The sequence below is a fragment of the Xiphophorus hellerii genome, chromosome 12 (genome assembly GCF_003331165.1).
Source record: "Xiphophorus hellerii strain 12219 chromosome 12, Xiphophorus_hellerii-4.1, whole genome shotgun sequence".
In the NCBI taxonomy this organism is placed as follows: domain Eukaryota; kingdom Metazoa; phylum Chordata; class Actinopteri; order Cyprinodontiformes; family Poeciliidae; genus Xiphophorus; species Xiphophorus hellerii.
In genome coordinates, this window is record NC_045683.1 from 23,616,281 (window position 1) to 23,644,279 (window position 27,999).

The 27,999-nt window shown below is 41.0% G+C and overlaps 1 protein-coding gene across 6 annotated transcripts; it reads right to left on the bottom strand.

Moving 5' to 3' along the window:
• Positions 1 to 27,440, bottom strand: LOC116729888 (rapamycin-insensitive companion of mTOR). Of its 6 annotated transcripts, none has more exons than XR_004341215.1 (38): positions 27,340 to 27,440; positions 27,167 to 27,214; positions 24,743 to 24,840; positions 20,556 to 20,620; positions 20,162 to 20,293; positions 19,891 to 19,954; positions 18,742 to 18,868; positions 17,522 to 17,691; positions 17,170 to 17,237; positions 16,758 to 16,825; positions 16,576 to 16,658; positions 15,771 to 15,858; positions 15,460 to 15,550; positions 15,305 to 15,371; positions 14,658 to 14,738; positions 14,426 to 14,526; positions 13,479 to 13,644; positions 13,237 to 13,338; positions 13,110 to 13,156; positions 12,887 to 13,022; positions 12,599 to 12,798; positions 12,361 to 12,487; positions 11,478 to 11,642; positions 9,868 to 9,944; positions 9,662 to 9,740; positions 9,452 to 9,561; positions 9,278 to 9,365; positions 8,244 to 8,336; positions 8,041 to 8,147; positions 7,704 to 7,933; positions 5,880 to 6,963; positions 3,521 to 3,828; positions 3,223 to 3,429; positions 2,983 to 3,135; positions 2,062 to 2,212; positions 1,831 to 1,969; positions 1,595 to 1,749; positions 1 to 1,276 (listed from the first exon to the last, which is right to left on the bottom strand). XR_004341215.1 is itself a non-coding variant. In XM_032578745.1 (38 exons), the coding sequence occupies exons 1-38, from the start codon at positions 27,386 to 27,388 to the stop codon at positions 1,669 to 1,671; spliced, it is 5,283 nt and encodes a 1,760-aa protein (XP_032434636.1). In that variant the 5' UTR covers positions 27,389 to 27,440; the 3' UTR covers positions 1 to 1,668. The 6 variants fall into 6 exon arrangements, 5 of the variants coding, with proteins under 5 accessions (XP_032434636.1, XP_032434634.1, XP_032434633.1 ...); XM_032578745.1 differs by adding an exon at positions 5,256 to 5,336 and having other exon boundaries at positions 1 to 1,749; positions 3,521 to 3,780; XM_032578743.1 differs by having other exon boundaries at positions 1 to 1,749; positions 2,062 to 2,185; positions 3,521 to 3,780.
• Positions 27,441 to 27,999: the final 559 nt, after the last annotated feature.

A 27,999-nucleotide genomic window follows, 5' to 3' on the forward strand; every position in this document is an offset into this window, starting at 1 on the left:
TTATTCTGGGTGTTTCAAATTTTTGTTTTATTAACAATGCATCCCTTTGATAGGATTGTATGCTTCTTCAGGTCATCAATGCCCCAAAAACATACTGTACACATTATACAAGGGAAACACAATTCAGGCAAAAAGAAAAAATAAAATAAAATTAAATTATAATACAGTCTCGAGGAAAAATATAAATAACTTTTTTCTTCTCTGGTTGAACTCACTATGGTACAGACATATAATAAATAGATCAGATCTGACATCACTCAGCGGATCTATGAATCATCTCTCTATGAGTCCATTTTGTGTAGCAGCATTATAGCAAAAAAAAAAAAAAAAAAAAAAACAAACAAAAAAACTAGCCAATGGAAACAGAACCCTGTTTCCCTGGAAACCTTTTACATAAACTTTAGTCACCGCACTTCACCGCTCCCCTCCTCTGTCGTCCTCCCATAGTGATACTGAACTGTGGAAACAGATCCAGGGTGGTAACTCTATTCCTACAATGTATGGCGACATGAAATGGCAACCTATGATTTCTTTAAAATAATAATAATAGTTTTGAAAAAAAAAAGTTTTATAAGCCAGAAATAAGTTAGGGTGAAGCACAACCTTGCCATGCTTGCTGAACATGCAGCAGAGGGTGAAGCACAGAGGTAAAGAAGGCGGTGTGATGAGAAGCTGCTGGTTTGTGAAAGTGTCAGGAACATCTGTGTGCATCTGTACTCAACCTTTCTACAGATTACTTACACAAGTGAGCGTCATTGAAAAAAGAAGGAGAAAAAAATGGAGGGAGCAAGAGAGAAAGACCGACGCAACTCCTTTGAAGTTCGCTGAAGATGCAAAAAGCGGAGGAAAAGAAAACATTAAGGGTCCTAAGCAAGTAAAGTATGGAATAAACTAGCATTAAATCACATGCTATCCTCCTTATTCGCCGAGTAAAGGTGGCAGATACAATGCTTTAGAAAACAACACTAGTGACGTTTGATTGTCTGTGACACAAGAAATAGAAAGGTTAGCAGGCTGTCTCTGCTGACAGGAGGCTTAAGGTTCTAGGAAGTGGTGAGGCAAGAGAAGAAGGGATGCGGAGGTGGGGGCGGGGGTGGGGTTCGGTTGGTGTGTGTGTGTGTGGGGGGGGGGGAGTTTGGACCGAGACGGCCCCAGTTCAAAGCAGCAGGATCCGTTGTAGTGTTTTTGTTTGAAGAAAAGAAGGCAAGGTCCGAGGAATCTCCAGGCAGACGTGACGATGCGTCTTACTCGCTTCATTAAGCGAAACCACCCAAATCTGCAGAAATTATAACTGATTATAATTGATTTTTAAGGACTACTTACCCATATTTTTGTTTAATACACCATCATTGTCCTTCAGTTTTATGATGATCTGACAGTGAATATTTCTGTGTTGTATAAAACAGGTTTTTGGCTAATCTGCTGTTAATTTTCTCTTCTGAAACAGCATTAAATATGTGTTCGGTCATTGAAGTCTTTTTTTTTTTTGTTTGTTTGTTTCCGGCGCATGGGGGCGGGGGGGCGCGGAGCGACGCTCCTCTGTTTCAAGCAACAGAAACCAGCCCAACGTCCCTCTGTCCGTAGAGCCTCAGACCTGCTTTGCTTTCCACAGCTGTGAGGAGTCCGGACTGCAGCGGCGCACTAAACACAAGGCGGGCGGGAGGAGGATCAGGACTCCGCGGGCGGGTCAACGTCCTCTTCCACGGGTTTTGGTAGCTTTGTCAGGATTGCTTCAGCTTCCTCGTACATCTGAGAGACGGAGATACAGTGGTTAAACAAGAGGCAGAGTTTGATCAATCAAAGAAATTAGGACAGAGTTTGTTTCCTTACTGGCATAAATTGCACGTCCTGGAAGAGTTCCTGTATGAAGCGCCTCGAAGTCAGTCGAAACATACAGTGGGATAAGAGGTGGGAAACCTCCGAGTACAGGCAAATGTCATCGAACGCATAAGGGAACTTCTCCTTTATCCTGAGGAAAGACGAGAAATTGAGGCGACCCTCTAACGTTTCAGACCGGCGTCGGGTTTTCTGTACCCGGCTGGTGTGAAAAAGCCGACTCACGTCAACAGTCCCGTTTCGTGGCCTTTGGTTCCGACGGAGGAGCTGAGGTTGATGATGAGGCGGAGAATCTCCTTCCTCAGAAGGACTCGAGAGGCGGGGCCGTCGTCGGATATCGCCTTCCCGCCTGCAGAGGACGTGCACTTGTTAAGCCCTGCAGGGTTTTTTCAAGTGTTTAAAACAACACAGTCAAATTTAATGGGGTTTGAATCAGCAGTTACCAACTATTTCAATATTCTTGGTGCTAAAATAAAGCTAAAATAAAGACTCCATCAGAAGAGTTAATATCACAGAAGCTGCTATAGTTTCAGAGAAATGAGGATGAAACAAAATAATTTGGATTTAAAAAAAAAAAAAAGAAATTTCCCCTTCTAACATGTCGGCACCATCTGGGGATTTCCTGTGTTTTTACTTAATAACTTAATAAACTTATATTTACAAGACTAAAATTGCTTGTTTTTGATTTTTCATTTTAAAGAAGAAAAGTTACCACAACTTTGGGTACAATTTCCTGAAAAAAAAAAATCAATTAAAGCCACCAAAATATATATTTTTGGTACTACCAGAACCTATTATCAAAATGAAACACTTTTCAAGCATTTTCAAGACAAGTTTTCACACTTTTTTACACTTTCTAGACTCTTAAAAATATAATTTGTGCCTAGCAGCTCCTAATTTAGCCATTTCAGGTGTGTTGGACCAGAGAAAAAAAATCTAAAAATTACAGGACAGCTGGACGAGAGGAGTTTGAGACACTTGCCCCCCATATATTCAAAATGCTAAAAGTGACAGAAAACTAATAATAGCTAATCATCCTGTAAACATAGAAACATGGTGATGGCAGCATCATGCTAAACCACGGCGCTAAACTCTTGAGGCAAACTGTGGGCTGCTTTGGTTCCCTTGAACCTTCCTAGTTCTTACCGATAACGATGTCCCCAGGTGTGGGCGTGCTAGAGATGGACCCCTGTGACACAGCAGCATCGCTGCAACCCGACACGCCAGAGAACTTCGACTGAGGCATCACCTCCAGACGATGGCCCCCCTGGCCGCCCCAGGAGGGGAAGTCGACGTAATCTAGGGGTAAAAATGAAACACAAAGACCATTTCTGACACTCTGCTCCGACTGAAAAGCTACAAGACGACCGTGTCTGGACCCCTCACCTGTCCGAGAGTGAGTGCTGTTGATCTGCGGCTGGGTGGGGTAGCCGAGGACGCTGGCCCCCACGCAGTACAGACAGTTCTCCTCAGAGTGATCCTGCAGACCCGTCTCCTCCGAATCCACCAGGTGGTTCTGAGTCTCGCCTCGCGACGCGATCAGCTCCGAGATGCTGAACTGCTGCTTCAGTAGCGGCAGAGCGGGCCGGTCCCCTACGGAGGTCGCCACAAAACCAAAGTTCACCTGAAAACCCATCCACCTCTCAACGGTTTTAGCGTTTCGCCGGCGTAAAGTGGGCGTTACCGTCTCCGTCGCCGAACAGGAAGCGTTTCCGCTCCTCCGAGGGCGGGCTGATCCTCTGCTGGAAGTAGGTGGGGTCTCTGATGTGGAACATGTCGTTGATGTTCATGGGCAGCGCCAGGCCGATGTAGTCGTCGTTGCAGCCGAAGGTGGCGCTGGAGACCATGGAGCGCACCGAGGAGCAGCGGTGCAGGGTGCTTTGGTTGATGGGGCTGAGCAGCTCCTCTTTGTCCAACGAGGCGAAGCTCAGAGCCTTCAGGAACCTAGGGAGGGCAAGAGGAGAGGTGCGTGAGAGGATCCGGGGGGAGAGGCTGGGACAAGAGAGGGAACACGGGGAGAGAGTGAGGATATGTTGGAGAAAACCACACAGAAGAGAGGAAGGGGGAGGGGCTTGTCAAACTAGATGTAGGAGAGTATTCATTAGGTTTACACTGAGCAATCAGAAATATGGAGGTTAAAAGATTTAGGAATTCAATCAATTTATATGGGAAAGTAATATTTCAATACCAGCAGGAATGGGCTTCTGTGATTGGTAAATTATAGCACATAAATATCTTACAGTGTTATTTTACAATATTAATGTTAACCTGGATTATCTATCCCTTCCTTAGTTTCTCAGGTGGGATTATTGTTCTGCTTCAACATCTAATTTTGTCCATGTAAGTCAATCTGTTCCCCTGAAATAAAAGTAAACTGATTATGCTGAAGGAGAATAAACCAGGGTCCACTGAGGGTCAAGCCCGTCATAAACTAGAAGATGCTGGAACATCAGTGTTACTGTGCACAATGAGATTATCCAAACTAATAAACAAGTGCCCACTTCAAAACTAGTACCTTTAGGAAAAACACAAAACCTTACTAAGTATTTTTTGCCTAGTTTCTAGTCCAAATATATTAGTACGCTGTTGAAATAAGACTAAATTAACTTAAAAGTAACTTTTCAGCAAAGTATGGGAGCTAGTGTTCAGTAAATAGTTCTTGAAAACTGATTAAAATACAAATTTCACTCGCAGATTTTTTTACTTAGACATTTTCCCCATGTCAATTAATTGAGTCACGTGAAATCTTGAAAACTCAAGAAGCGTTTTCTCTTATTTTTAAGACGTTCTTCTTGTAAAATAGCATCTTTATTCTGCTAATATTATGCCTATATTCTCATAATTAAACAAAAATTCTCAAAGCCTGGCCCTGATACTCCGTCATATATCTCACAGAAAGAATGATTGAAATAAAAGCCACTATATGAAAACATTTTCTGTCATTTATAATTTCTTTTTTAAACATAGAAAATGAGGAAAAAAATAAGATTCAAATTGGAAATGGGATCTGGTATGAAAAAAATCAGAGATTTTATTTTCAAGCCATATCGCCCAGGCCTACGATGAATGGCTATCCGCAAATTCTTCTTCTTAACCTCAAATAAACATGAAGACAGTTTCAACTTGGACAGAGACAGGCGTTACCAAATGAGTGTTCAAATATCTGGATATGTACCAGGACGTACATATCCAGAAGAACAGCTTCACCGCATTTCTATGGTGTGTAATCATTGCACCCAGAGAAAATAAAAAATAAAAAACTGCTAAATTGATGTAAATCTCTGACCAGCTCTTATACATTTCATTTGCTCACACTACGATCTAACTACCGGAGCTGTCGCTAATCCACTACAAACAGACACAATCAGAGCTACGAGGTTGCATCTCTACTGAGGAGGACACTGGGCAGGTCCACCCACCGCGGCACAAGTGTCCTGGACAGCCTGCGGTACGGGCTTGGGACGCTTGGTTCCGGACAGGTACGCCTCCTGTCTGACAGCCTGACGGACACAGCAAAAGGTGCACAGACACGCTTACGCTCATTCGTCAGTGCCGAGGGCGACGGTAACCGAACCTTGACTAGGATGACAGCTACTACACAGCAGGAACACAGAATCTGACCAAGTATTATTGATCTAGTTTCTAGTGCTAACGGCTTAGTACACAAAACTAACTTAGTAGTAACTTTTCAGCAAGATACTGAAGCTTGTTTTAAGTAAATAATTTCTTAATATGATCAAAAAGTGCTACTTCCACTGTAAGATTATTTCAATTATGCAGAAACATTATCTGCCAGTGGAACTAGTACTTTAAAAGAAGTTACTACTAAGTTAGTTTTGTCTCATTTCAAGTCTACAAATATATTTGCACTAGAAATTAGACCAAAAATACTTGTTAAGATTCTGTGTTTTTGCAGCGTTAAGTCATGTTGATTTAAAATCTAGTGAACAAACAGTTGTCACATCTGAACAAAAGCAAAAACAGGACAGACAAGTAGAAATGGCCGACTGCAGCCTGCCGCCCAGCGGTTCCTTGTGGCCCACCTGCGAGGAGTCAGCCTGGAGTCCAGGCTGCCGGTCTTCATGGTGATGGTGTCGGTGAACAGCACGTCTTTGGCGGGTGAAGCCAGGGCTTCGCTGTGCGACAGCGACGGGTGTATCCTCTGCTGCTGCAGCCGCTTCAGCGTGGCGTAGCCCAGCGCGTCCCTGGGGCTGGTGTAGATGAAGCTGCAGTCGGCCAGGCTCTTGATGGTGGTGACGGAGGGGGACTTGAGGGACTGGGCTCGGCGGGGGAGCGTGTGCGAGGAGCCCAGGGGTACCAGTGAAACGTTGGAGGACTTGGAGGCGGACATGTGGTTGGTCTGCGGCTGGGGGCTGAGGGAGGAGAGCGTTTTCACAGTCTTGGCCGACACGACGGTATTGAGGCTCACGCAGTCGGAGGAGTCCGGCTCTACCTCGGGGTGCTCGGGGTTTCCGACAGTTTCGCGGGAGGGGCTGGAGCTCATGGAGCTGATGCCGCTGGTCGTCGTATCCGTGTTAAAGCTCTGGCTGCGGCTTTTAAACTGAGTACCCCCGCCTCCTCCGCCCACGTTGCCTCCGCCGGAGGAGCCGCCGTCTCCCGCCAGACGCTCGCGGCTGCTCTGCTCCCGATGGTGCTCCGCCACCCCGTGTCCAGCGAGTCCACTGAGCCCGAGACCCGAGCCCCCGCCCCGAACCAGCCTGCCGTCCACCAGTTGCTCCTCAGACCCGCCCCTGGTCCCTACGAAGGAGGTCTCCAGGCTAACCGTTGGACTCTTTGGCATTCCCCGGCTGTTGAATACTGAGGTGAAGATGTCTCCCTGGTTGGGACCGAAGACCGAAGGCTCCGTCACCGTCCTGTTCCGCCGCGGGCTTTCCGTCTTGAGATCAGTCGGAGTGCGAGAGCCGGAGGAACTCTTTGGATCACTAGTGGAGCGGAGCTTCTTGCTGGGGAGGGACAGGGAGTTGAGGAAGCGCGGACGAACGAAGCGCGTGGAACCAAGGATTGTGAATGGGCTGCGATCTTTGATGGCTTTGGAGTGCGGGTAGAAAGAGGGGTCGTCGGGCGAGTCCAAACCGTCACATTTGTCATCGTCCAGGATGTACATGTCTAGAAACGGAGAGAAGACAGGGATAACAATACAAAACAGGGTGGAGAGGAGGAAGGTAACCACAGCTGTCATACAGTGTCAAGAACATTAACTGGAAGAGGTACATAAAAATCCTCATAGCAGATTTAAGAAAACTCCAACCACAAGAACAAGGTTTTTGGCAGGTTTTAACCACCTCAAGACTTTTTAAGACCTGTTTGTGATGAATGATATGCAAGACAAAAGAAAATTGCACATTTCATAGAGTGTTGTGCCTTTTTGCATAGAATGCACGTAGCATACGTGCATTCACTTCTAGCAACAGAAGTGATCCAGTGGTAAAGATGATCCAATACACTTACCAATGATAGATGCAAAAAATCTGGCTAGCTCGTTGTCAATGGTATATTAGCAGCTAGTTAGCAGTAGCCTCAATCGCCTTGTAGACACCCTTAATAAACGGCTGCTTTTAAACAATAAAGTCACAGGTTCCCCTAAAAATCTCTTCAAACAAATATATCTGAAGCAATTAAAATGTTCAGATGAGCATCTTAAAGACCAACAGTGTGAAACAAAACCACTCTTAAGCATGGTGAAGGATCTGAGATGCTGTTGGCCTGTTTCTCTTCTAAATACCCTAGAAGTCTTACTGGAAGAGATGGCACATTAAAGGGTTTTTCTACAAGATAATGATCTAAAACATTTGGCCAAATGACAAAAAACTAATTGATGATGAAGTAAAGACAGTGGTGTAGCGTACTTGGTTGAGACTCGCTCTCGCTGTTGTGGCGGGAGCTGGTGGATTCCGAGTTCAGACTGAGCGTGCTCGGTACGGAGGAGAGCTCCGACGTGAGCTGGGTGTCCACCTCGTCGGGAGTGACAGGCCACGGTGTCCGGCGACTGTGCCTGACCGCGTCCCAACCGTACTGCTTGAGAACCTCGCATCCCTGCTTGGTCTTGGAAATGACGCCCAGCACATAAATGCAGGTGCTGGAGATGGAATGAGAGTGTGTGTCACTCAATGGTGTTACCACTTCCTGAACCTCATTCTCTTCTTCCTTTTGTTTTTAGGTGAAATCCTATGGAGTGAAGCTCACCCGCGCACTGACAGCACCTCACAGTGCTGAGCCAACGCCAGGATGTCAGGAATGACGTTCTCCTCCTGCAGGAGATTCAGACCCCAGTTTGAAGAGCCGATGTTGCCCTGGAACAGAAGACAAACATGAACGAGCCATCTCTATGCGATCGTCAAGACAGTGGAGTCTTGAGTGAAAAGACCTGAATCAGAGACTTTACTGACCAGAGCCCAGAGTGCAGCCTTCAGCTGTTTGACGCCCTCCCAGGTGTCCAGCATCGGGGAGCGCACCGTGTAGCTGAGGTCTGGAACGACATTCTGCAGACAAAAGGAAGAACGTGGGAAAACTCTGAAATAACTAGAGATGAACAGGGAAACATAGAGTGGAATGTTACAGATCCTATCTATCTTTTTGTTGATCAGTGAATAAACCGTACCCAAGAGTTTCCTGGTTAAGCTGACACTCTTCAGTGTGAGTGCTGTCACTGACTGAAGAAGGCTCAATAATGGCATTTTTTAGTTTTTGATGATGAAGTAAAAACAGAGGTGTAACATACTTTACTGAGGTACGCTGAGGTATAGAAGTTAGATTGTGAAAAAATTTATAAGAAACTATTTAAAAGGAAACTGTTTTCCACTGAAGCAAATCTGCTGTTTATTAAACTTTAGCAACTGCTAATAATTCAATTCTGAAGATGAGTTGGTCATTTTACTCCTTGAGTACTTTGTACTTTTGAAGTTTTGTTATTTTAGGGGCTGTCTTAACCCAGGATGTCAATCTTGTACCGACTGTTTTCCTCTTATGTAGCCTTTTGAAAATCCTTTTGAAAAGACAAATGCTCTCCAGGAAATGCACACAGAAACTGAGGTTTATAGTTAGAAGGATCAACAACCTTTAAAAAGCCTGACCTGGCCATTAGAGTTTTCGCTGACCACAATTTTTTTGTCTGGGAAGCCCCTAAAAATGAAGCGACAAAGTTGCTAAGCTGGCAACAATGGAGTGACTGTTGTTAACATGTGCAGACGTGTACTGACACTGGATGATTTTCAGACCTAAGCGGAGGAAGATAAGAACGGTTAACAAGATTGGTTTTTCTTAAGTATCGGCCGACTGACAAACTCCCAAAATTAAAGAAATTTGTGCCCATTTATTGGTGCACCTGTAAAGGTTAGTAATGCTAATTGTTCTAAGAGAAAAACTGGTGCTGGGAGGTCAAAACTTTACAAAAACCAAGAACTAAAATAACCTAGGCTTTTACCTGAGCTTCCAGTAGATGACAGCCGGTCTTATCATGTACCAGCTGACCATACAAGTGCACGGGGAGATAAACATTTGGTCTTTGTAACCTGGAGACACAAACCAATTAGGTTAGACTTGAAATAAGTCTCACTTCTGATGCTAGTCTAGGTTTCAGCAATTTCCTCCGTCTCACCTTTGGTTGCTGCGTCTGACGTAGTTATCTCCATCCACGGGTTTGCGGTAAGTTGTTAGTGCTTCGTTCAGCTGCTCCTCTATCAGATCCACATATTTAAGGTTGTACTCCTGCAAACAAGATGAGATTAAAGAGTCAAGCACCAACCTCAATTAGTCTTTCACCTATATAAAGACACTCTTTTGCAATCTGTTGATATTTTAGAAATACCTTCTGCCATTTATCCAGCTGTTTGCTGACATAACCTCTCTCATTAAGGTAGGAAAAACCTTTAGGAATTGACAGGAACCTAAACAATAAAATAAGGACGATGCACAGTTCATTCAAGACGCTATACATAAAGCAGCTAGGAAGATACAAGGACAATCAGATTAGATACTGTATGGTGGTGCTGATGAAAAAAGTCATGAACTCACCTGAGGAGCAGTAGGAGGCCTTTGTCTCCCAGATGGGACACAGCTGGTTTCAGCTGGATCAGCGCATGAAGGTTGGCCTGGAAGAAAGAAAAAAAAAAGAGTTCAGGTTTAACACAATTACCTTCAGCAAAGTGCTAAGCCTATTTTGGCACCTTTACTATATATATACATTTTCTTTCTGCTTTTGAAAGTAACAACAGATCATTCTGAAAGTGTTTCCATGGTGACAAACTCCGAGTTGGTCGTCCACTGTGGGCTGCTAGAATACATGACACTTTAAAAGACACACCTTTTCTCTAATAGTGGACACACAGTAGAAATAAAACTCATTGCAGACATTGATACTGTAAAATAAGACCATTCTTTCAGTAATGTATTTGTTTTCCAAGGATACTAAAAATGATACAAAGACATTTTGATTTATTCTTCTTTGTGAAGCAGTAAGAAGCTGATAGAGGACTACATTTCCTTTAATTAGTAGATCAGAGCAGTCTCTTCTGGATGGTTTGTTATAAATGAAAGAAGGAATTACTGGATGACTTTATATTAATGCTTCACACCTATAAAATTGGTAATCAGTCACTTTAGCAGACTGTCATAGGCTGCAGTTTATTAGTTATTATCTTGCACCGATAATCAGCTGCACCGAAAATCTGCCAGTGAGAAACAATACAACTATGTTCACAACACATTAGTCCAGATTAAAACACCTTACAACACACATCTGTTTATCCAGCTTACACTATATGTCATAATCAACTTATTTAAAAAATATTTTACGTGAAACTGAAAATAAATTTGTTCTTTTAGGAATCTATATTTGTTAAAGTGTAAAATTCTCATTTCCATTTGAAAGAAATTCTTAACTGGGCAAGGAAGGTTGATATTTGCAGCATTATTTATATATATATATATTTGAAATATCCTCAAATTACATAAGTTTGGCAAACACAAACTGACATTTTGTAGATTAACTGTAGGAGGTTTAAAAGATCATGATAACTTGTATAAATATTCCCCCAACTTTGACTACAATCAGTTATATTCTGAATGCCATTTTCTATAGTTTTATCTAGTTCCTCCTCTATATTATTTACCATTTAATTTCTCCAGGAAGAAGCTGAAATACTGGAGTACTCCACTGAGGACTGAGACATTCCTTCAAGAAGCTGATAATGAGTTCTTGCAAACTCCTTGTCCTCGTTCTACTGCTGCTAAATATAGAAGACTTAATATGCCCATAAGTGCCATGTAAACACTGCAGAATATTTTATTTCTATGTTTCTTATGGAATACCAAACATATAAGCCCAAACATACCCTACTGAAAAAACTAACTACTTTATGTATTTGCATTTTTAGAGTTATGCAGCAGTATGCTAAGATAAGATACACAATGTAGTACATATTTAAGCTTTAAATATAACAACTGACTGCAGCAACGACACTCATGTCTAAATTTAACAATTGTCACTAGGTTAATTTAATTGTGCATTTATTTAGCAACAATATATTTTTAATTGATAAATATTATTAATTGCTTTAGCAGAGCACAGCCTGACAGGATTAAAACCCAGAAAATATTCTCAGATAATTGTTTTATTCGGTTACCTTGTCCTCACAGGCCTCATCCAGTATGTCCAGTGCTTCCATGGAAACAACCTTGTTGTGATCATGAAGCTGGGTGACCAGAAGCTCCATGCCCCAGCTGCTGAAGAACTCCACGCCGGCACGCAGCAGCACGCGCAGGTGCTTGGTAGCGTACAACCTGCATGTCTGTTCATGAAGAAAAGACACACAGAGTCGTTACTTCTCAGCAAGTTCAGTCCAGTAGGTTCGATTTGGAACTGTTTCAAGAGCAACAAGCCCTTTTAAATAATGTATCGGGGTTTCTGCAAGTTTTACCAAATCAAATTTAAGATTTTTTAAGACCACTCCGAATTAAATTTAAGCCATGTAGTACAACAGGAATGTACAAAAGAAAATGACATTTTATATAGCAATGCCAAGCTTTCTAGTGCAGAATGCATGAAGTATCGCATTGGGAGGTGGGGGCGGAAGTGAGATGGTAGCAGAGACTAACATTGTCCAGCAAATTGCTGATAATTTACATTTAAGGATGATAGATGCAAAATACCTAGCAAGGGTTTATGAGCAGCGAGGTAGCCTCAACCGCCTCGAGTCACAGAACGAAGTGAAGATGTCTGATGGCGACTCAAACTTTTGCCTGACATAAAAGTCTGACGAGAAAAATAAACTTCGTAGAATACAAGCCAATCTACATTTTATTTAAATTAATTTAAGACATTTTAAGGCCTTAAATTTAGATACATGAATTTCCCTGGGCATCTGCACTGGGATATGACCTGTACATGTAGGTCAGATTTAGAGCTTTTTTGCATTCAAATGCTTTCCATTAAAGTTGTATTATAATATGTATTCTTGTATGCAAGATAATTCCCCGCCTTATATCTCTGTGTCCGTGTATCCTTACATCAGTGGAGGCGGTGAGGACCTTAGAGAGGATGACCCTGGCCAGGCCGTCTCTGCTGTAGTCCAGAGTTGTTACGGCAAGCTTCAGCACAGCATCTTGGTTCTTTACGGAGCACAAATTCAGCAGGCTGCAGACATTGCAACAACAGAAGCAGGTGAAAAGCAGAGTCTTAACCAGCTCATTTCATCAAAAGGACAAACATCTTGAGGCTCCATTGGAATGATCTCTGTTCACTCACCACTGGAACAGGCCACATTTCTCTAACATTTTGACTCCCTGTGGGTGTGCAGAAAGTGTCCCCAGGAAGAGGAAGTAGTGCTGACTGAGGGTGGTGAGGAGGCCGTTGCTCTGCAGACTGCGCTCCGGCTTCAGTCCTGAACATGAGCAGAGCCACGAGACCATGTCCCTCACTAGCTCCTCCAGATACCCCTGACCGTCCTGGTGACAAAAGAACAAGACGCAAATTTAGGGAGAAGGTTTGAACTGAAAAACATTTTGCTTTGCTTTGCTTTGTTGTTTTTCTTACCTCATCTGAGTCCATGAGGAACTCAACAAACTGACACCCAACCACAGTGAGTTGCCTGGCCTTAACGTGATCCAAAGCCAGTCCGGCGTATAATTTACTAGTGGGTTTATAAAAGTACAGCAGCCTCCGAACAAACCTGCATGGCACAGAAACAAATGCGTATTTAAACCCAAATGTCACAGAAGCATGTAAAACCATTTTAACACGACAAAGTTAATCTTACCTGTGCATCTGTTCATCTTTATTGTTCCTGAGGTTCACATTAGGCCACTGAAAGTGAATAAAGCATTTAGAAAAGGGGGAAACAGAAAACGTTTAAGTATGTGCAGCTGCATGGGAGCAGGCCTGACCTTCAGGATGGTGGCGATGAGCAACCAGTTCCACTCCAAGTTCTGCTTGTGGTTAAGGATGTGGCTGTCTCTCAGGTTCATCAGCAGTGTTTCTTCAGTGTCCTAAAAAAGCAACAGGCGGTTACTTAAATTAAAAAGACACGGTGATTTTGGAGTCAGCTCTAATCAAAGCTGCCCGAAACACCACCAGTCAGCAGTCAGGATAATGAAATCCAGCATGTGGAAACATTGCGTATCTTTACCTTTATGACGTAGATGTCCCTTTGGACACGCGAGTGGGAATCTCTGCGGCTGTGGGAAGACACAGATTTGCGAATGATGTGGTCCAGGTAAAGACTGTAGGGCTTCAAACCTTTCTTCTTCTTCTCGTGGAAACGCTTCAGATTGTTCACGGCTGCACTTGCACGGCTGGAGAAACACAAAAGCAAACAAAAGAGATGTGTCTTGGTGTTTAGAGCTGAACAAGAACTATGAATATTAGTAAATTTTCTACATTACGATCTAAAATATAATTTCAACAGAAGCATACCACCAAATTTAGAAACATTTCATTACTTTGATTGTTAATGTTTGAGTATTGTAATTACCTCAATCATTTTTGTGAGGCTAATTTGTTCTGTTTCATTCTAATTTAGGAAAATAAATTGTCTGTGGTGCAGATTTACAATAGAAGTATATGTAGCTTTCTCCATTTCAGACTGTATATTCAGACATCCCAAAGATTAAATGTTTAAAACTATTTTAACACCAGAATTTAACATTTGTTGAAAAAATAAAATAAAATTAGACCCAGGGTTAATGAAGCTCTTGCGCTGCGCAACATTAGAAACATTGGTTTCTAAGAATATGGACCAACATTGGTCCATATTCTCATGCCTCCATGTTTGCTATGCTTGGTTTGCTGTTAGCGTTGTAAAATGTCAAAGTACAGAGTGCAGGTCGCAAACAAGTCATTACAATTCAGAAAACTGTGCCAACTTGTGAACCAACAAGCATTAATAATGTTTTAACAGATTTTTCTGTTTATTTTAATGTATATATCAGTCTCATTAAGTTCCATTTAGCTCACCGGTTTCAAAAACGGGTCAAGATGTAAATTTTATGTTTAGCGTCAAAATATTCCTGGCCCCAATTCCCGATGTTTGCAGTAATAATCATTCCCTTGAGAGGAGAAACAGATTGTACTCACAGCCGTTTCTCTTGTGGGATGTCAAATGAGGCGGCCATGTTGATGAGGGTAGGAAGGCAGTGCAGGTGGTGGCTATGGGAATGAGGAAGAATTGTGTTTGCCTAAAGCAGGAGAAACCAGGCAGAAGGGATACAAATTATTAGAAGAACTGTGGTGTGTAATACCAGGGAATCTCTTTTTGTTGAAAAGACTAAAAAGTCTTAGCTCAGCATGAACTCTACATGTATTTTACCATGTGTAAAAGCTCTCCCAGGAGTATAGTAGCTCTGACAGCAAGCTGGTCATCACTGCTGGTGACAACTTCCACGAGGCCCTAGAGTAGCGAAAATAAAAGAAATGAGAAAATAACTTCAATGTAGAGCAGCAGCTAATGATTATTTTGTAACCGAATATTGTATTGATCAATACAACATTAGAAATACATTAAAAAATTGCAAATAAACACATAATTTTGGTTTTTAAATAAAATAAAAAAAATGCAATAACATAATTCCTTTAGTGCACGCTTGATGATTTGTAGCAAATTATGCCTCTGCAGATAAAAAAAAAAATTCTAGCAACATATGAAAAGCTCATCTCCTGCTGCTTAACTTATAAATAAAGCGTGGCGCTGATCTGGTGATTACTTATTTGATTAACACATTAATAATTTAATGCAAAAAGTGCTTATTGGGAGATTTTATACATTTATTTAGTTACTTTTTACAAAATTTGAACCAGGTGAAGCCAAAACTATATCACTTGAGAAGTTCTAGGTAGAACATATTCTGAGTCGGTATAATCCAATTAACAATTACTCCATTACTAAATTAAGTGACAATTATTTCAAATATTATATAGATAAAAAAAAAAAAACAATTAAAAACAAAATCACCTCACCTCTAACAGTCCACTTGTTAGGAAGGCAGAAAGGACAAATGCCAGGTAGTTGTCCATCAGGTCAGCCCTGAAAATGCAAACAGAAAAAAAAAAAGTTAATGGCTCATGTAAACCAGAGAAAGAACGCTAACCCAGTTCTATTTCTGTTCTCTTGCCTGGAGCGGGCCCGATGGGGTAAGATAACTTTAGCCTCTGCAGCCACAAACCCATCAGAGAGTCTCCAAGTGTCCTGGAACCTGGCAGGATCTGAAGCACACAGCAGCACAGATTAGTCCACACTACGACCTTGTTCACGGATAACAAAACACATCTTTGGCGTTTTACAAAAGCAGAATTAGTCTAATGGTTGGAAAGAAACTAACCTGCATATTTACTGTTTTTATAGTGTCGATCTTTCCTTATAATAGAATAAAATCAGAGGAAACACATAGCTGAACTTTGACGATGGAAAAGGATTCATCCTCACCAACGCTCTGGAGAGCCTCCGTGAAGTCTTCAGTAACGATGGGCACAGGAAGCCTGAATATCTCATTTAGCACCTCCAACAAGCCTTTCTGCACAGATTTACATGTAGTCTCAAAACACATGAAACAAGACAAGGAGAGCTAACTACAGTATAAAACCAACTCTGTGTAAAACTCTTTCTGCCGTTACACCTCAGTGCCCTACAGGCTCCTTCGAAAGAAACAGTTGTTTTCAATGAACTGATCAGTTTGTGACAACCAGCACATCTATGTTATTTGCTTGAATTAGACCCATTCAAGTCAATCAATGGAGTGAGTTACAGAGCCTTTTACAAGTATTCACTCCCCTTGAGATACATTTGTTTTCAGCCATAAACAGTTTGCAGAGCCACATTTTTCACATAAATTACAGCTGCAAGCCTCAACAGCTCATAATCACTTACTGGACATGAACAACTTCAGATTTTCAAATGGAGTTAAACTCACTGGGTTGTTTTAACACATCAGTATATTTATAACCACTTTGTTGCAGCTCTGGCTATAAGTTTATGGTTGTTGTGCTGCAGCAGTGGAATCTCCATCCACTTACCCATCAACTATGACCTGCTTCCCTGTCCTTGCTAGAGGAAAAGCACCCCACCAGAATGATGCTGCCACCACCATGTTTTATAGTCTGCAAACTGTTGTTGCACAGCATTTTGTTTGTGAGCCAAAATGTCCTATTTACAATAAGTGCTTTTGAAAAACACAGTGTTTTTAAATCAGTTCCTTTTAATTATTCGTAAATGAATGTGTTTCAGTACTCACCCTAACCTCCATATTTGGTATGCAAAGTAAGCCAATTAAAGACTGGATTCCAGAATTTCCAGCCTTGCACAAGTTGATAATTCCTGATTTTAAAAAAAGAAAGATTTTTAGATCATGATCCCCTCAGCAAACCAGACCTTTTTCTTTCCTGAAATAATCGTTAACACAAGTGACTCTCTTACCAGACCAAGAACGAAAGGCAGCGACTATCGCCATCCTGCTCGACAAGAACCTGGATTCTCTGTCTTCCCTGTAACAACGGACAAAGATGCACATTCAAAACTGGATGATTTTCTTACAAAAGCTGCATCTTGATTACCAGCATAAAGCAGAAAAATATAAACTATGTTTCTCAAATAATCAAACTATTAGTCAGAAATAAATAGATCCCGCTGCGCCGCTCTGGCAAGGCAGTGTAGGGTCAAACATCCATATCAACAACCATCATGTTACAAAGACACAGTGCATCGTTACCCTCAGCTTCTATATTGTATATTGTCACCAATGATTGAATAACACACTTGATCCTTTTGTCTCTGTTGTAAAACTTCAGCACCTCATTTCCCCTCCCATCCCCCCCCAACACACACTTACTTGAGCTGTCCTTCAGCTGTGTCAGCGTTGTGTCGATAGTGGAAATCAGTGAAAGGTGCAAGGATTTGCTGCAAAGTACGAAAATACGGATGAACAACAACAAATAAACATTCTTCACCATTTTTAGCAATCAAGCTGCTGCCTGTCTTATGTGACTTATGCACTGTGATCGGTTTGTCTCTGTCATAACTAGATATTTACAGACAATGAGATTTAAGAGGAAAGGTTGTAACTAATTACTGTAAACTCAAAGCTATGGGGGAAACCTAAAGCCGATCATTTCCGATGGAAACGCTCGGTTTAATTTATATACAAGTTCTCACTGGGTTCACGTCTTTGTAAACACACGTACCTCGAACTCCACGTCAACACGCACATACTGGCGGGTGCACGGGTGGTTGAGTAAGTGGAGGATCGTGGTGATCAGGGCTTCGTTGATCCGACTGAGCTGACAGTCGATGACGCTCTTGAGGATTGTGCTTAGACCTCCGCGTTTGGCCACCACCTCTGGGTTCTTCAGGGCTAGAAATGGGAACAAAACAACACAGTTATACTGGAAGAGTTTTTAAAAATGTTAATTACGGAGTGTATTTCCCATTTTATCACAGTTGATGGTTGCTAAAGACTCGAACTGTAGTAGAATTTGTCTTAACATATTCTGTTATCAAAGCAGAACCAAGTCCACATTTTCTGCACCTTGCAGTTGTGAAGTCATCAAACCAATCGCTATAATTTTAAATAAACCATATAAGCAATAAGTAATGTATTAAAGTCTTTGACTCTTCAAAAGTATCTGAGACAGGGAATTGAAGAAGTTTAGTTAAAAAAAAAAAGTTTAAAAATGTCTTTGGAGCTTCCTCTGGGACAGACGAATTAGGAGAAGGACATCGCTAACTGACTTGGGATAAAAGCAAATATGTGATTGGAGTGTTTGTTCTCATGCTCTTCTTTGAAACATTTCTAAAAACTAAAAAAAAAGCATCCTCCGTTTAGTAGAAGTTCCACCTGTACTCTTTGCAGCAGAAAAGTTCAATCTTAGTGTCATCTGACGAAACTACACAGTTCCAGTCGATGTCCCAGTAATATTTTTAGCAAACTTGACACGTTTGTGAAGGTGTGTAGATATCATCAAATGGATGTTATGGAGACTCTGTGACCCCAACATGACACGTCTTGCTGCTGTTTTCCAGCAAAGTACTACTATTAATGTCCTCTATGTATGGAGACAAGATCAGCATGAATCCTCCATCTTTGTTTGTCACAGCTCCAACAACCTTAAATATTTAAATATTGCACTGGCTGGAGAATTAGGCAGCTGACTTCTGAGGATCAAAACACATGTGAGTTACTTGAATGTTTCTTGCTTTATCCATTATGAAGAGAAGCTGCGAGAAATGGGCAGGGACACATCTAAAACATGTAGGACAATAAACACCAGTCACCAGAGTGGCCCACCCCAGCTTTATGTCCTAAAATGTGTCATTAACAATCCCCTCGTGGTGTATCCATGTGAAGAGTTAATAACACTTTAGATCAGTGTTTTGATGTTCCACCCAAACGTCAAGTCCTCACCTAGCTCACATACGATGGCAACGGCAGCGCGAACCATGCGATCCCTCTCCTGCAGTCCGTCTGTACCGATAGCAATGAGAGAATTTGCGACAGAGGTGGGGAACAGCATCGCGTTGACTGTGATTATCTGCAGAGGGAGAAAAAAAACAGAAAAGCATTGAGCATCTCTTGATGAGCCCAAAGCAGACAAGTCAATACGTTCAGCAAAACACATTTACATGGGTTAACTACACAAAGACTGGTGTTTCTCTTCTTTTATTTCTGCTAATGATGGTCTTCCACATACAGCTAATGAAGAAATAACTTTTAATATTAGAATATTAAATCAAACCAGTAAAAAAAAAAGCATTTACAAGGCAGAAATGCAAGTTTTATGAAAATAATTTTTAAAACTTTCTTAAAGGTTGTTATTTTCAAAGAGTACTTTTCATCAGACAAACACAGCTCATCGGAGCAAATACTCTAATATATTAAATGCCACTGTATAATGCAAATAAAGGTAAATATCGTTTTTTGCCCATGATAGCAATGATAATATCGGATATCAATAATCGCCCCATACTTTCATTTTATCACACCCAATAAATAGGAAGAAATTATAATATTGATGTTGTAATGTTTTGCTTGTTAAATCTCTAAACAATCCCAAAAAAACAAAAAAACAGTGTACAATGAGAAAGCGTAAACAACAGTGACACATCAAGACAGCCTCAACTAAAATGTGGTAAACCCGAACGTGTGCAAGTTTCGCAAGTGTAGAAACTTCTGCAAATCTATTAGTTCAGTCCTATTTATAGTCAAAAAAAAGTTTTAGCTTATCATTATGGAGAACTGTGTGTCTACTAATAGGACAAAATTACTAATTAAATCTATTTTAACTTGAGGCCATGTTGCTGCCTGTGCAGCAGCAGCCCCTGCTCAAAACGACAGCACTGTGTGTAGAAGGTTTACTGTAAACTAGAGAAAAAGCTATAAATAACCTGGATGGCAGACAAACCCTCTGCACTGACACCGCTGCTGTCCCAAAGGATTGTTCTGATGGCTTTGTGCTGGAATAAGCCTGTGCAGTCGGGGTAAACTCCTCCACTGACACGACAACAGAAACGCTTTCAAGGGACGAATATGTACATTTACAGGCACACAGCTCACCTTTCGGACAAGCCGTAACGCCTGAGTCCTCTCCCCCTCATTGCTTTGCTGGATGTCAATGCACCTGTAAAAATCAAGAGACAATCATTGTAAAAATCGGAGCCAGGCAAGTATGTTGACCAAAATATTGCACTGCACAATTCATAAAAACATAGGCTATTTCATAAAAAGAACTGACATAAACCATAAGTAAAAAAAATATTATAATAAAAAAATCAAACATGAAGTCATCAGAACAGCCATTTTCCATCTGGTCAAAGCAGAATCTTACCTGGAAATCAAATAATCCACCTGCAGTCTGAGGACCTTCTGCAGCACGTTGGTGTCTCTGATAAGATAGCGGAGTGCCCGCAAACCTGCTGCACGCACTTCCTTGGCCTCATTTAGAAGAGCTAGTCGCAGACTAAAGTTTAAAAACAAACAATAAATATATCTCGTGGTTAGAGGTGCAAGATAAATTACTCTACAGAAGAATACATCAATCACCAAGTGCTATATAAAATACGACCCGCTTCTTTTCATGTAGCGAGTCATAAAATTATTGTGAATGATTGTGGCACAATTGATAAGCCACCGACTCAGGCAGCTTAACAACAACGCCACTCCTAAGAATTTATAGAGCACAAACAGCGGTGAAAAGAGCAGGATTTCCAGGCAGTACGCACCAAACGATGATTTCCTCATATGTAAACCCGAAGCTCTCCTCCCGATGTCCAATGTTGCAAAGCAGCTGAAAGACAGAACAAAAAGACAAAAGATTAAATAGCTAAACGAGCAAACTTCACATTTCAAAGTACGAATGGTTCCAGAAATCTTCAAAGATTATCTGAAGCCAACTTTCAAATAACCCTCAAAGTCTTAAAATATGTATTACATCAAACTTATTTCCATTAGCTTTTCTAAAATTAGCTGTTTAGTTAGCTAATTAGTCCAGGATCAAGTACAGGGCAGGTAATCAATTACTGCAATAAACAACTTTAGGTTGAGAGGATACAAACATTTACAATCTTGAAAATGCAAGAAAAGCTCCCAGATAGCTTATACTGGCCCATTTACCAGTATAAATGGTAAATGGAAGGAATTTAATTCAGTTCATTTAATATTTCTAAATATTTTTAGATTTTTTTATGTTTCGGATGTTTCCTAGTGCTTCAGAATATTTCCTATTAAACTTAGAATAATCCCTAATAGTTGTCTCATTAATTCTCACAATCTATGGTGTTTTTCTGAGCAGAGTGACTATCCAAACTTTATGATAGGAAACCCCGTGCATATTAAAGCTATACAGCATCGTGGTTCCAGTGTATCATGTGACAATACAACAGAAAAAGGTTATCGGGCTTAATAAACTCAATGCTGTTGCTCAAACGTCATAATATTTCATTGTTAGGGTTCCAGCTGCAGTTTGCAGCAGAAAGGAAACAGCAGCAGCCAAACTAACAGTACAAGATAACAAACACAAAAAAAGCACTTAGACTCTTAGCAATGGAATAAAGTAAAAATCAACGGGACGACATGTATGGAATACACTGTGAAATTACAAGCTGTGCACAAAAATAGACTGATTAAAGCTATAAAAATTATGATTAAAGCTACCTTTAAAAGGTTATAAATCTTTTTTAGCTGTGCATATGACATGGCATAGAGTCAGAACAAATATTCCTCTAAAAATATAACTTAACCATTATTAATTATGCTATGTCACCACAAAACGTGCACATAGTGGAACAACTGTACTGCTCAACAACGCTCAATATTTGCAGTCAATCATATTTTGAAATAATCTGAAATTTATTGATGCTCTCCTGGAACCAACAGAACAATTTCAGCCATACTGTAAAGTTTACATAAATGAAGTCAAGTGGTATTTGTAATATTCCTCTGATGAGGGTAAGCTGTTCAGCCTATGGGTTGTAAATTGGAAAGTAAAAGTAACAATCACATGTCCAGGAACAAGTGTAGCTTCTCACCTTCGTCGTGCGGTGCTCATCAGTACCACATAACATTCATGCTTTCAAAAATGTTAGTGAGAAACACATCAACGGAGATGATTAAAAACAAATATTTTTCAATAATTCATCTAGTTTTTTTTTCCCTTCTTTCTTTTAAATGCCTCTGGTTACATTCTGGCTATCTGCGCCTGTTTTGAAAACAAGGCCAGCCTTGACTGTGTTGTTTCGCTTTCAGCGTAAAGTTCAACCTTTTAGCAGTTCCCTCACAGCAGGTCATTAACAGGAACTCCTGCAGCGATGGGAACCAGCAGACAGGCTCAGCAAACACTGCAACACGCGACAAAGCAGAGAAGTCCCGGAGCAAAAGCATGCTGCTATTTTAGAGCTGCTGACTTTCTCAACGGTTTCTCCAGACAACCTGAAAGTGGGAACAACTGTCTGCCACTCCATCAGAGCAGCTCAGCCTCCCACTAAGCAAGCAAGCATGCTATTAGTTTTACTCTAATTGGCCATCAAAGCTGGGCCTACAGGGTTTGTACAGGTTTCACCAACTCAAATTTAAGACTTTTAAAAATATTTTTAAGACCATTTTGAATTAAATTTAGAACCTGTATCACAACAGAGATGTATAAAAGCAAACCATGGGACCAAAACTGTGAAATCATTTGTATTTGTGGCTCTTGGCAACAGCTTTGTGCTTCTCAAATTGCCGTTAGCTAGGAGCTAATGGCTTGTTTGTTTGTTTGCTGCCTAGCAAGTAATTATTAGAAGCTTGTTAGCTTTAACCTCCTTGAGTCACAGAACGCAGTGAGTGAAGATGTCTGAGCACAACTCCAACTATTGCCTGATGGAAAAGTCCCTCAAAAAAGAAAACCTATGTCAAATTCATGAGATTAAACAGACCTGTGTTTAACGTATTTAACGCCTTAATTTCAGCTAAATAGATTTAAGACTTTAAGCTTGATATAGCAGTGAAAGATGGGTTAGAGCTAGGTTTAATCTAGCTCTGATATCAGAGCCTAAGCAGGCCGTAGGAGAGGAGGAGGAGGAGATGGGGAAAATAAACAGCCATGTGATGCTCTCCATGGGGGATTAGGTCACCCCAGCGGTCCAGAGACCCTTATAAGGAATCACAGTGATAGTGCTTCAGCAGAAAGTCGGTCGTAAACAAGCGTGTCAGGCTGCAGAAACGGAAAGAACTCACCCACAGTGATCTGTGCACAACAAAGCCAGCTCCACAACGCTCACTCACTGCAGAGGCGCAAACAATTGTTTACAATCCATTCATAGCTGACAGTTGGAGGCGAGGCAGTGAAAGGCAATGGGCCGATAGAGGAAAGCATCTGAGCAGAAGCAGGAATCAGTGCCCAAGCTCTGAATTAGCCAGTTAAGACTAATAAAAGTATGAGCTTCTAGTTTTGTTGCTTTTATTAGACAGAAAAAGAAACCCAATTCACATTCTTCAGTATTCAACCTGCCAATAATCAGTCGCAGGAGATCAATAGAGAACCGGCTGATGTCCTCGTCTGCTGTGCACTGGTAAAGAAAATAACCAAATCGGACACAGCAACATTATGGTCATTTAAGCAGGTGTTGGTGCTTTTGGCAGCGTGGGACGTCATGAAATGCTGTAAACATTTCTTTGGAACTAATGAAATATCGTGGACCAAAACCCTCAGATGACATGGTTCCGAAAATCGTAACCAACTGTGGAAACTTGAACTCAAGCAACCTTGGTGCTGTTCTTCTCAACTTGTCCTGCAAACTCTGGGATCTTGATTTAATGGAATTCAGATTTTACTTCATTTGGAAAGAGTCCTTTTTGTCCTTGCCCCAGGTAAAACGATTCCCATGTTGTCTCTGGTTTAAGAGTGGCTCCCTCTCACCACCTTAGTTTATTAATGCTGTGTTAAACAACCAGCGGTGATTGTGAATGCAGCACAATACTAATCAGCTGATATTGCACACTAGCTGGAAAACTTAAGTTAACCACAGCTTTTAGAGTAAGATTTATTAACGCCGCCTGACAGTGTTAGAGAACACGGTCAGAAATTGTGTTTGGATTTTACTTGTTGAATTACTGAATACAAAACAATCAACTTTTTTGGTATTTATTTAGATGCACAAAACATTAGAGTGAGGCCACAGTTACACAGAATGTAAAATTCTCCTAACATCGAATCAGATTTTAAAAACAAGGATGTTTTAATTCAATAATAGCCAAGACAAACGTGACTAAATCTCTCTTTTTTTTTTTTTAAAGTCACAAAGCTGCACAATTGATCCCTGGACCTCCCGTTACATTAACTTGTCAACATCACAGTGACAGGCACAGTTGGACCTGCTGGCAGCAGCACCCGAGGGGAGGGGATCAAAGAGAGGTCAGCGGTGACGCTACAGAGAAGGACAAGCTGATTGGTCTTAAAGGTTCTTATACATCAAACAGGAACAAGAGCAAACAACAAGCTGTCCTGTTAGGTCTCTGCAAATTAGCAACGTTGGCCAGAGAAAATAGCAGTTGATCCCACCGCAGAGACCACGTCTAACGCGATTAGGAGTTCTTCAGCTTCTGGCTGGAAAGTATTCCTTCTTTGATGGCAAATAAGAAGAAATCAGTGTGACACGTTGATTTAGTATTTGTGTTTTTCTGCTGCCGTCACCTCATTGCTCACACACTAATCGGCAACACTTAAAAGCCAATAGGAATGACTCCATTTGAGCAAAAACGAAGAGCCGCAAAAATGAGTGAGACGGGCATTCTCAACATTCACCAGACTTTTTTTTGTCAACAGTAAGCTTGGTTTATAATGCTTCAGACAGAACATTTCATTCCCATTTGGCACCTAATAATAAGCAGAATGTTGAAGTGACGCATGAAGAAAAAAAACAGAAAACCGTACCTTAATGAAGTTGTTCAGGTGGCCAAGCTTTCGCATGTTACTGACTCCATGCGATTTGGCCACATTTTGGAGGATTTCACGGAAGTTTTCAGATGGTTCTGCATGGGAATGAGAAATTAAATCCAGCGTAAGTAACAGAAAAAAAAATAAACAAACTGGACTATATTGTCATAATATCAGCTGATGGACAGCAATTGCTTTGTTGTACGAAGAATGTGGGCTCAACTGGCTGGACTAATTGAGTGCAAAGGCTGAGAAACGCAAGTAAAGTAAAAAAAGGCCAAAACTACAGCAACAGTTCACAGCTTTGTTGCCAGTTCCTTCCACGATTGTTGAGCTGGCTGCTATCGTAAATCATTCTACTCTACTGGTACAAAGGATTAATGGGCAGCCATTATGTTTAATAAGAAAATCACTCAAGACAAAAACACTAAGACCATACCTCCTCAAAGACGTATTAGTGGGTTTTTTTTCTAAAAATATTTATTTTTATTTTACAAACAAAACCTAACCAGGTTGAACTAAATATCATCAAAATGTTGAAAAAAAAAGCAGTAAATAAAAATGTCCTCAAAGATCACAAGTTCTTCAGAATAGCAGAGCATTTTTGGTATTTTAGTTTCCCAGGTAATAAATAAACAGACATCAGAGGAACTCTTAAACTTTTCTGTTTCGTTTTTTATTTTGGCCAGCGTACCTTATCAGACGCAGATACTAACATTGTTATTACCAAACACTTTTCCTATAGAATAAAAACTTTAAAGACTTTGAAAACACTGCATTTTCTCTTTCCTAATTACCATAGCAATCAGCCATTTTTTTGCCGATATCTCGACTGTTTTTAGATAGAATTTGTAAAATCTCATTTTGACTGATTCTGTTTTTTCTAAAAATAGTAACACATAAAACAAAAGAGATTGTAGCTGGTTTTTTGATAAATGTGTACTTTTGAATCCAGGCAGCTATTTTTGATATCCACTTCTCATTACAGGATCATAGACAGCTGGTGAATATGTACAGCAGTTATTATTGGGTGAGAGGCAGAGTACACCCTGGACAGGTCGCCAGTTCATCACAGGGCAACAGAGATACACAGGACAGACAACCATGCACGCACACACACACACACACACACACACACACACACACACACAAAGGCAATTTGGAGTATTCAATTAACTCAGCAGTCATGTTTTACACTGTGGGAAGAAGCCGGCACACCCGGAGAGAACCAGGATTCGAACCCAGGACCGCCTTGCTACGAGGCAAAAGTGCAACCAACTGCTCTTATTTTGCATAAATAAAAAATAACAACGATGATAGTATTCAGAAGTAAGAATACTTTTTAATCTAAGTGAAAATTAAACTAATATTATACTCATTTATGCATTTCTCTCTAACCGTAGCTGGATTGCTATTAAACCAAACAAAAGTTTAGCAGCAAGCTGTTAGTTGGTGTTTTGATCGATTAAAAATGGTAGTGCTTCTTATGTTTGATGCATTTCATAAACAAGGAGGAATTAGATTTTATTTGGCATCTGGCCTCCAGATGAAGATCACCAGAGCTGATCAGGGGAGATTGGTCGGTTTTCGATCTCAGGCAATGACTGGTGGGTCTCCAGCACAAAATGCTAGTAAGTAATCAGTAAAGAAAATAAGTATTTTGTTGTTTTTTTTAATTATCAAACACAACATAAGAGGGCTGGACTAATTTTATCCATAGAATAAATTGACAAAGAAATGGGTTTTATCACGAAAGCTCAAATATGTTTGTCCACAATTCTAGGTATGTGTCAACTTACTACATCCAAGCAAGAACAAATATTCATTTAGAAATTCGCCATCAATGAGCAGCTCATTGACTACAACGCCTCAATTCCCTAACGACACGACTGCAGTCATAAAACCTTCTGGAATGTGGGTGTCCAGAGCAGCTGCTCTGTGTAAACAAACAGGTATGTTGCGTTTTCGCTGCAGACGTGAATCTGACCTGGCTCAGCAGCCATCAGAAGGACCTTCCCATGCACCAGCATTCAGCGAGGAGCCAGGAAAACGCCCGATTTTCAACGCAGACAGTCACGACTAACGCATGAAGACAATACCAGCAGCTGTCCGGCCAAATAACAGGCTGCGGTGCCCAGTCACACAGATCAAAACAACAGCGCGGCGTCATGGCTGGTTAGCTGTAGCAGCTAGCCGAAGCTAACTCAGCCTGTTTTAGTTAGCTCGCGGTTGCCGCTTGTTATTATTATTCGTTAGCAACGGGTTAATGCGAAACAGAAAGAAAACGAGCGGTGCGACCAAAGACACAATTGCACGTACAATACTGAGCTTAGCGCCAGCGGGGTTGTGTTTGCAGAAAGTGCCCTCATCCATTTTGAACAATAATCGCTTTCATGGTGATGCGATGAAGCCTTTGCTTACCTCTGCTCAGATCCAGCGGGACGTTCTCCTCCCCGCTGTCATTCCGACCTGACAAAAACACACACAGCGCATACGGTAAGACACTCCTCCGGGGCCATTACCTGCACGGGAACTTGTCTTTTCACGATATGTCGCTGTTACAGCTTTCAATGAATCGATTCTATCATGCTCACCCCGCATCCGAAGACTCCGGATAGGACGGCCGCGGAAGCTGGCCGCCATGTTTCCAGGAACATACACAACACCGGAAACTTCGCGCCTTGTCGCGAGAATACAGACAGTGAAAGTCAGACGCCTCAAATCTCCTCCGCAGACCGGAGATCAGAACAAACTTTTTTTTTTCTTTTACTGCACTCTAATATAAACGTGGACAAAAATACCAATCTGAATGCCTTATTTTGAGAATTTCTGGTTCATATACCTATACTTTGCATAAACAAAAATGTATTTAACCACATTTATAATACTATAACTATATGTACTACCCAACTTTAAGTCCACTTTTATCAAAGAATACCCACATATTTCTCAGATATATGCACTAGTTACAACTGACTAAGCTGTATACAAGCAAGACTCCACACTGCTATATGGAGTGGAATATGTACTGAGAGAAAGAGAATTGTTGGATAGATACAATTTAAATAAATGACTAACTGAATTAAGTTTATCCTAGTTGATTTAGGTTTGTTTAACCTGACAAGTTAAACATCATAAATGAATTTAGATAAATGTGATTCAATTACTTACCAACTAAAGCAATTATTTTAAAGTTGTAGCATCTGTTCTCTTTTTTCTTTTTAGGTATGTAGGTTTCCACCAAGTTTTATTTT

Bases quoted from the DNA above. Each gene is read 5' to 3' on its own strand.
- LOC116729888 (XM_032578745.1), bottom strand. From the start codon at position 27,388: ATGGCGGCCAGCTTCCGCGGCCGTCCTATCCGGAGTCTTCGGATGCGG. The intron at 13,023-13,109 runs GTAAGATTAACT...TGTGCCATGCAG, and splicing joins AAAGATGAACAGATGCACAG to GTTTGTTCGGAGGCTGCTGT. The intron at 7,934-8,040 runs GTGAGCTTCACT...TTCCATCTCCAG, and splicing joins GAGGTGCTGTCAGTGCGCGG to CACCTGCATTTATGTGCTGG.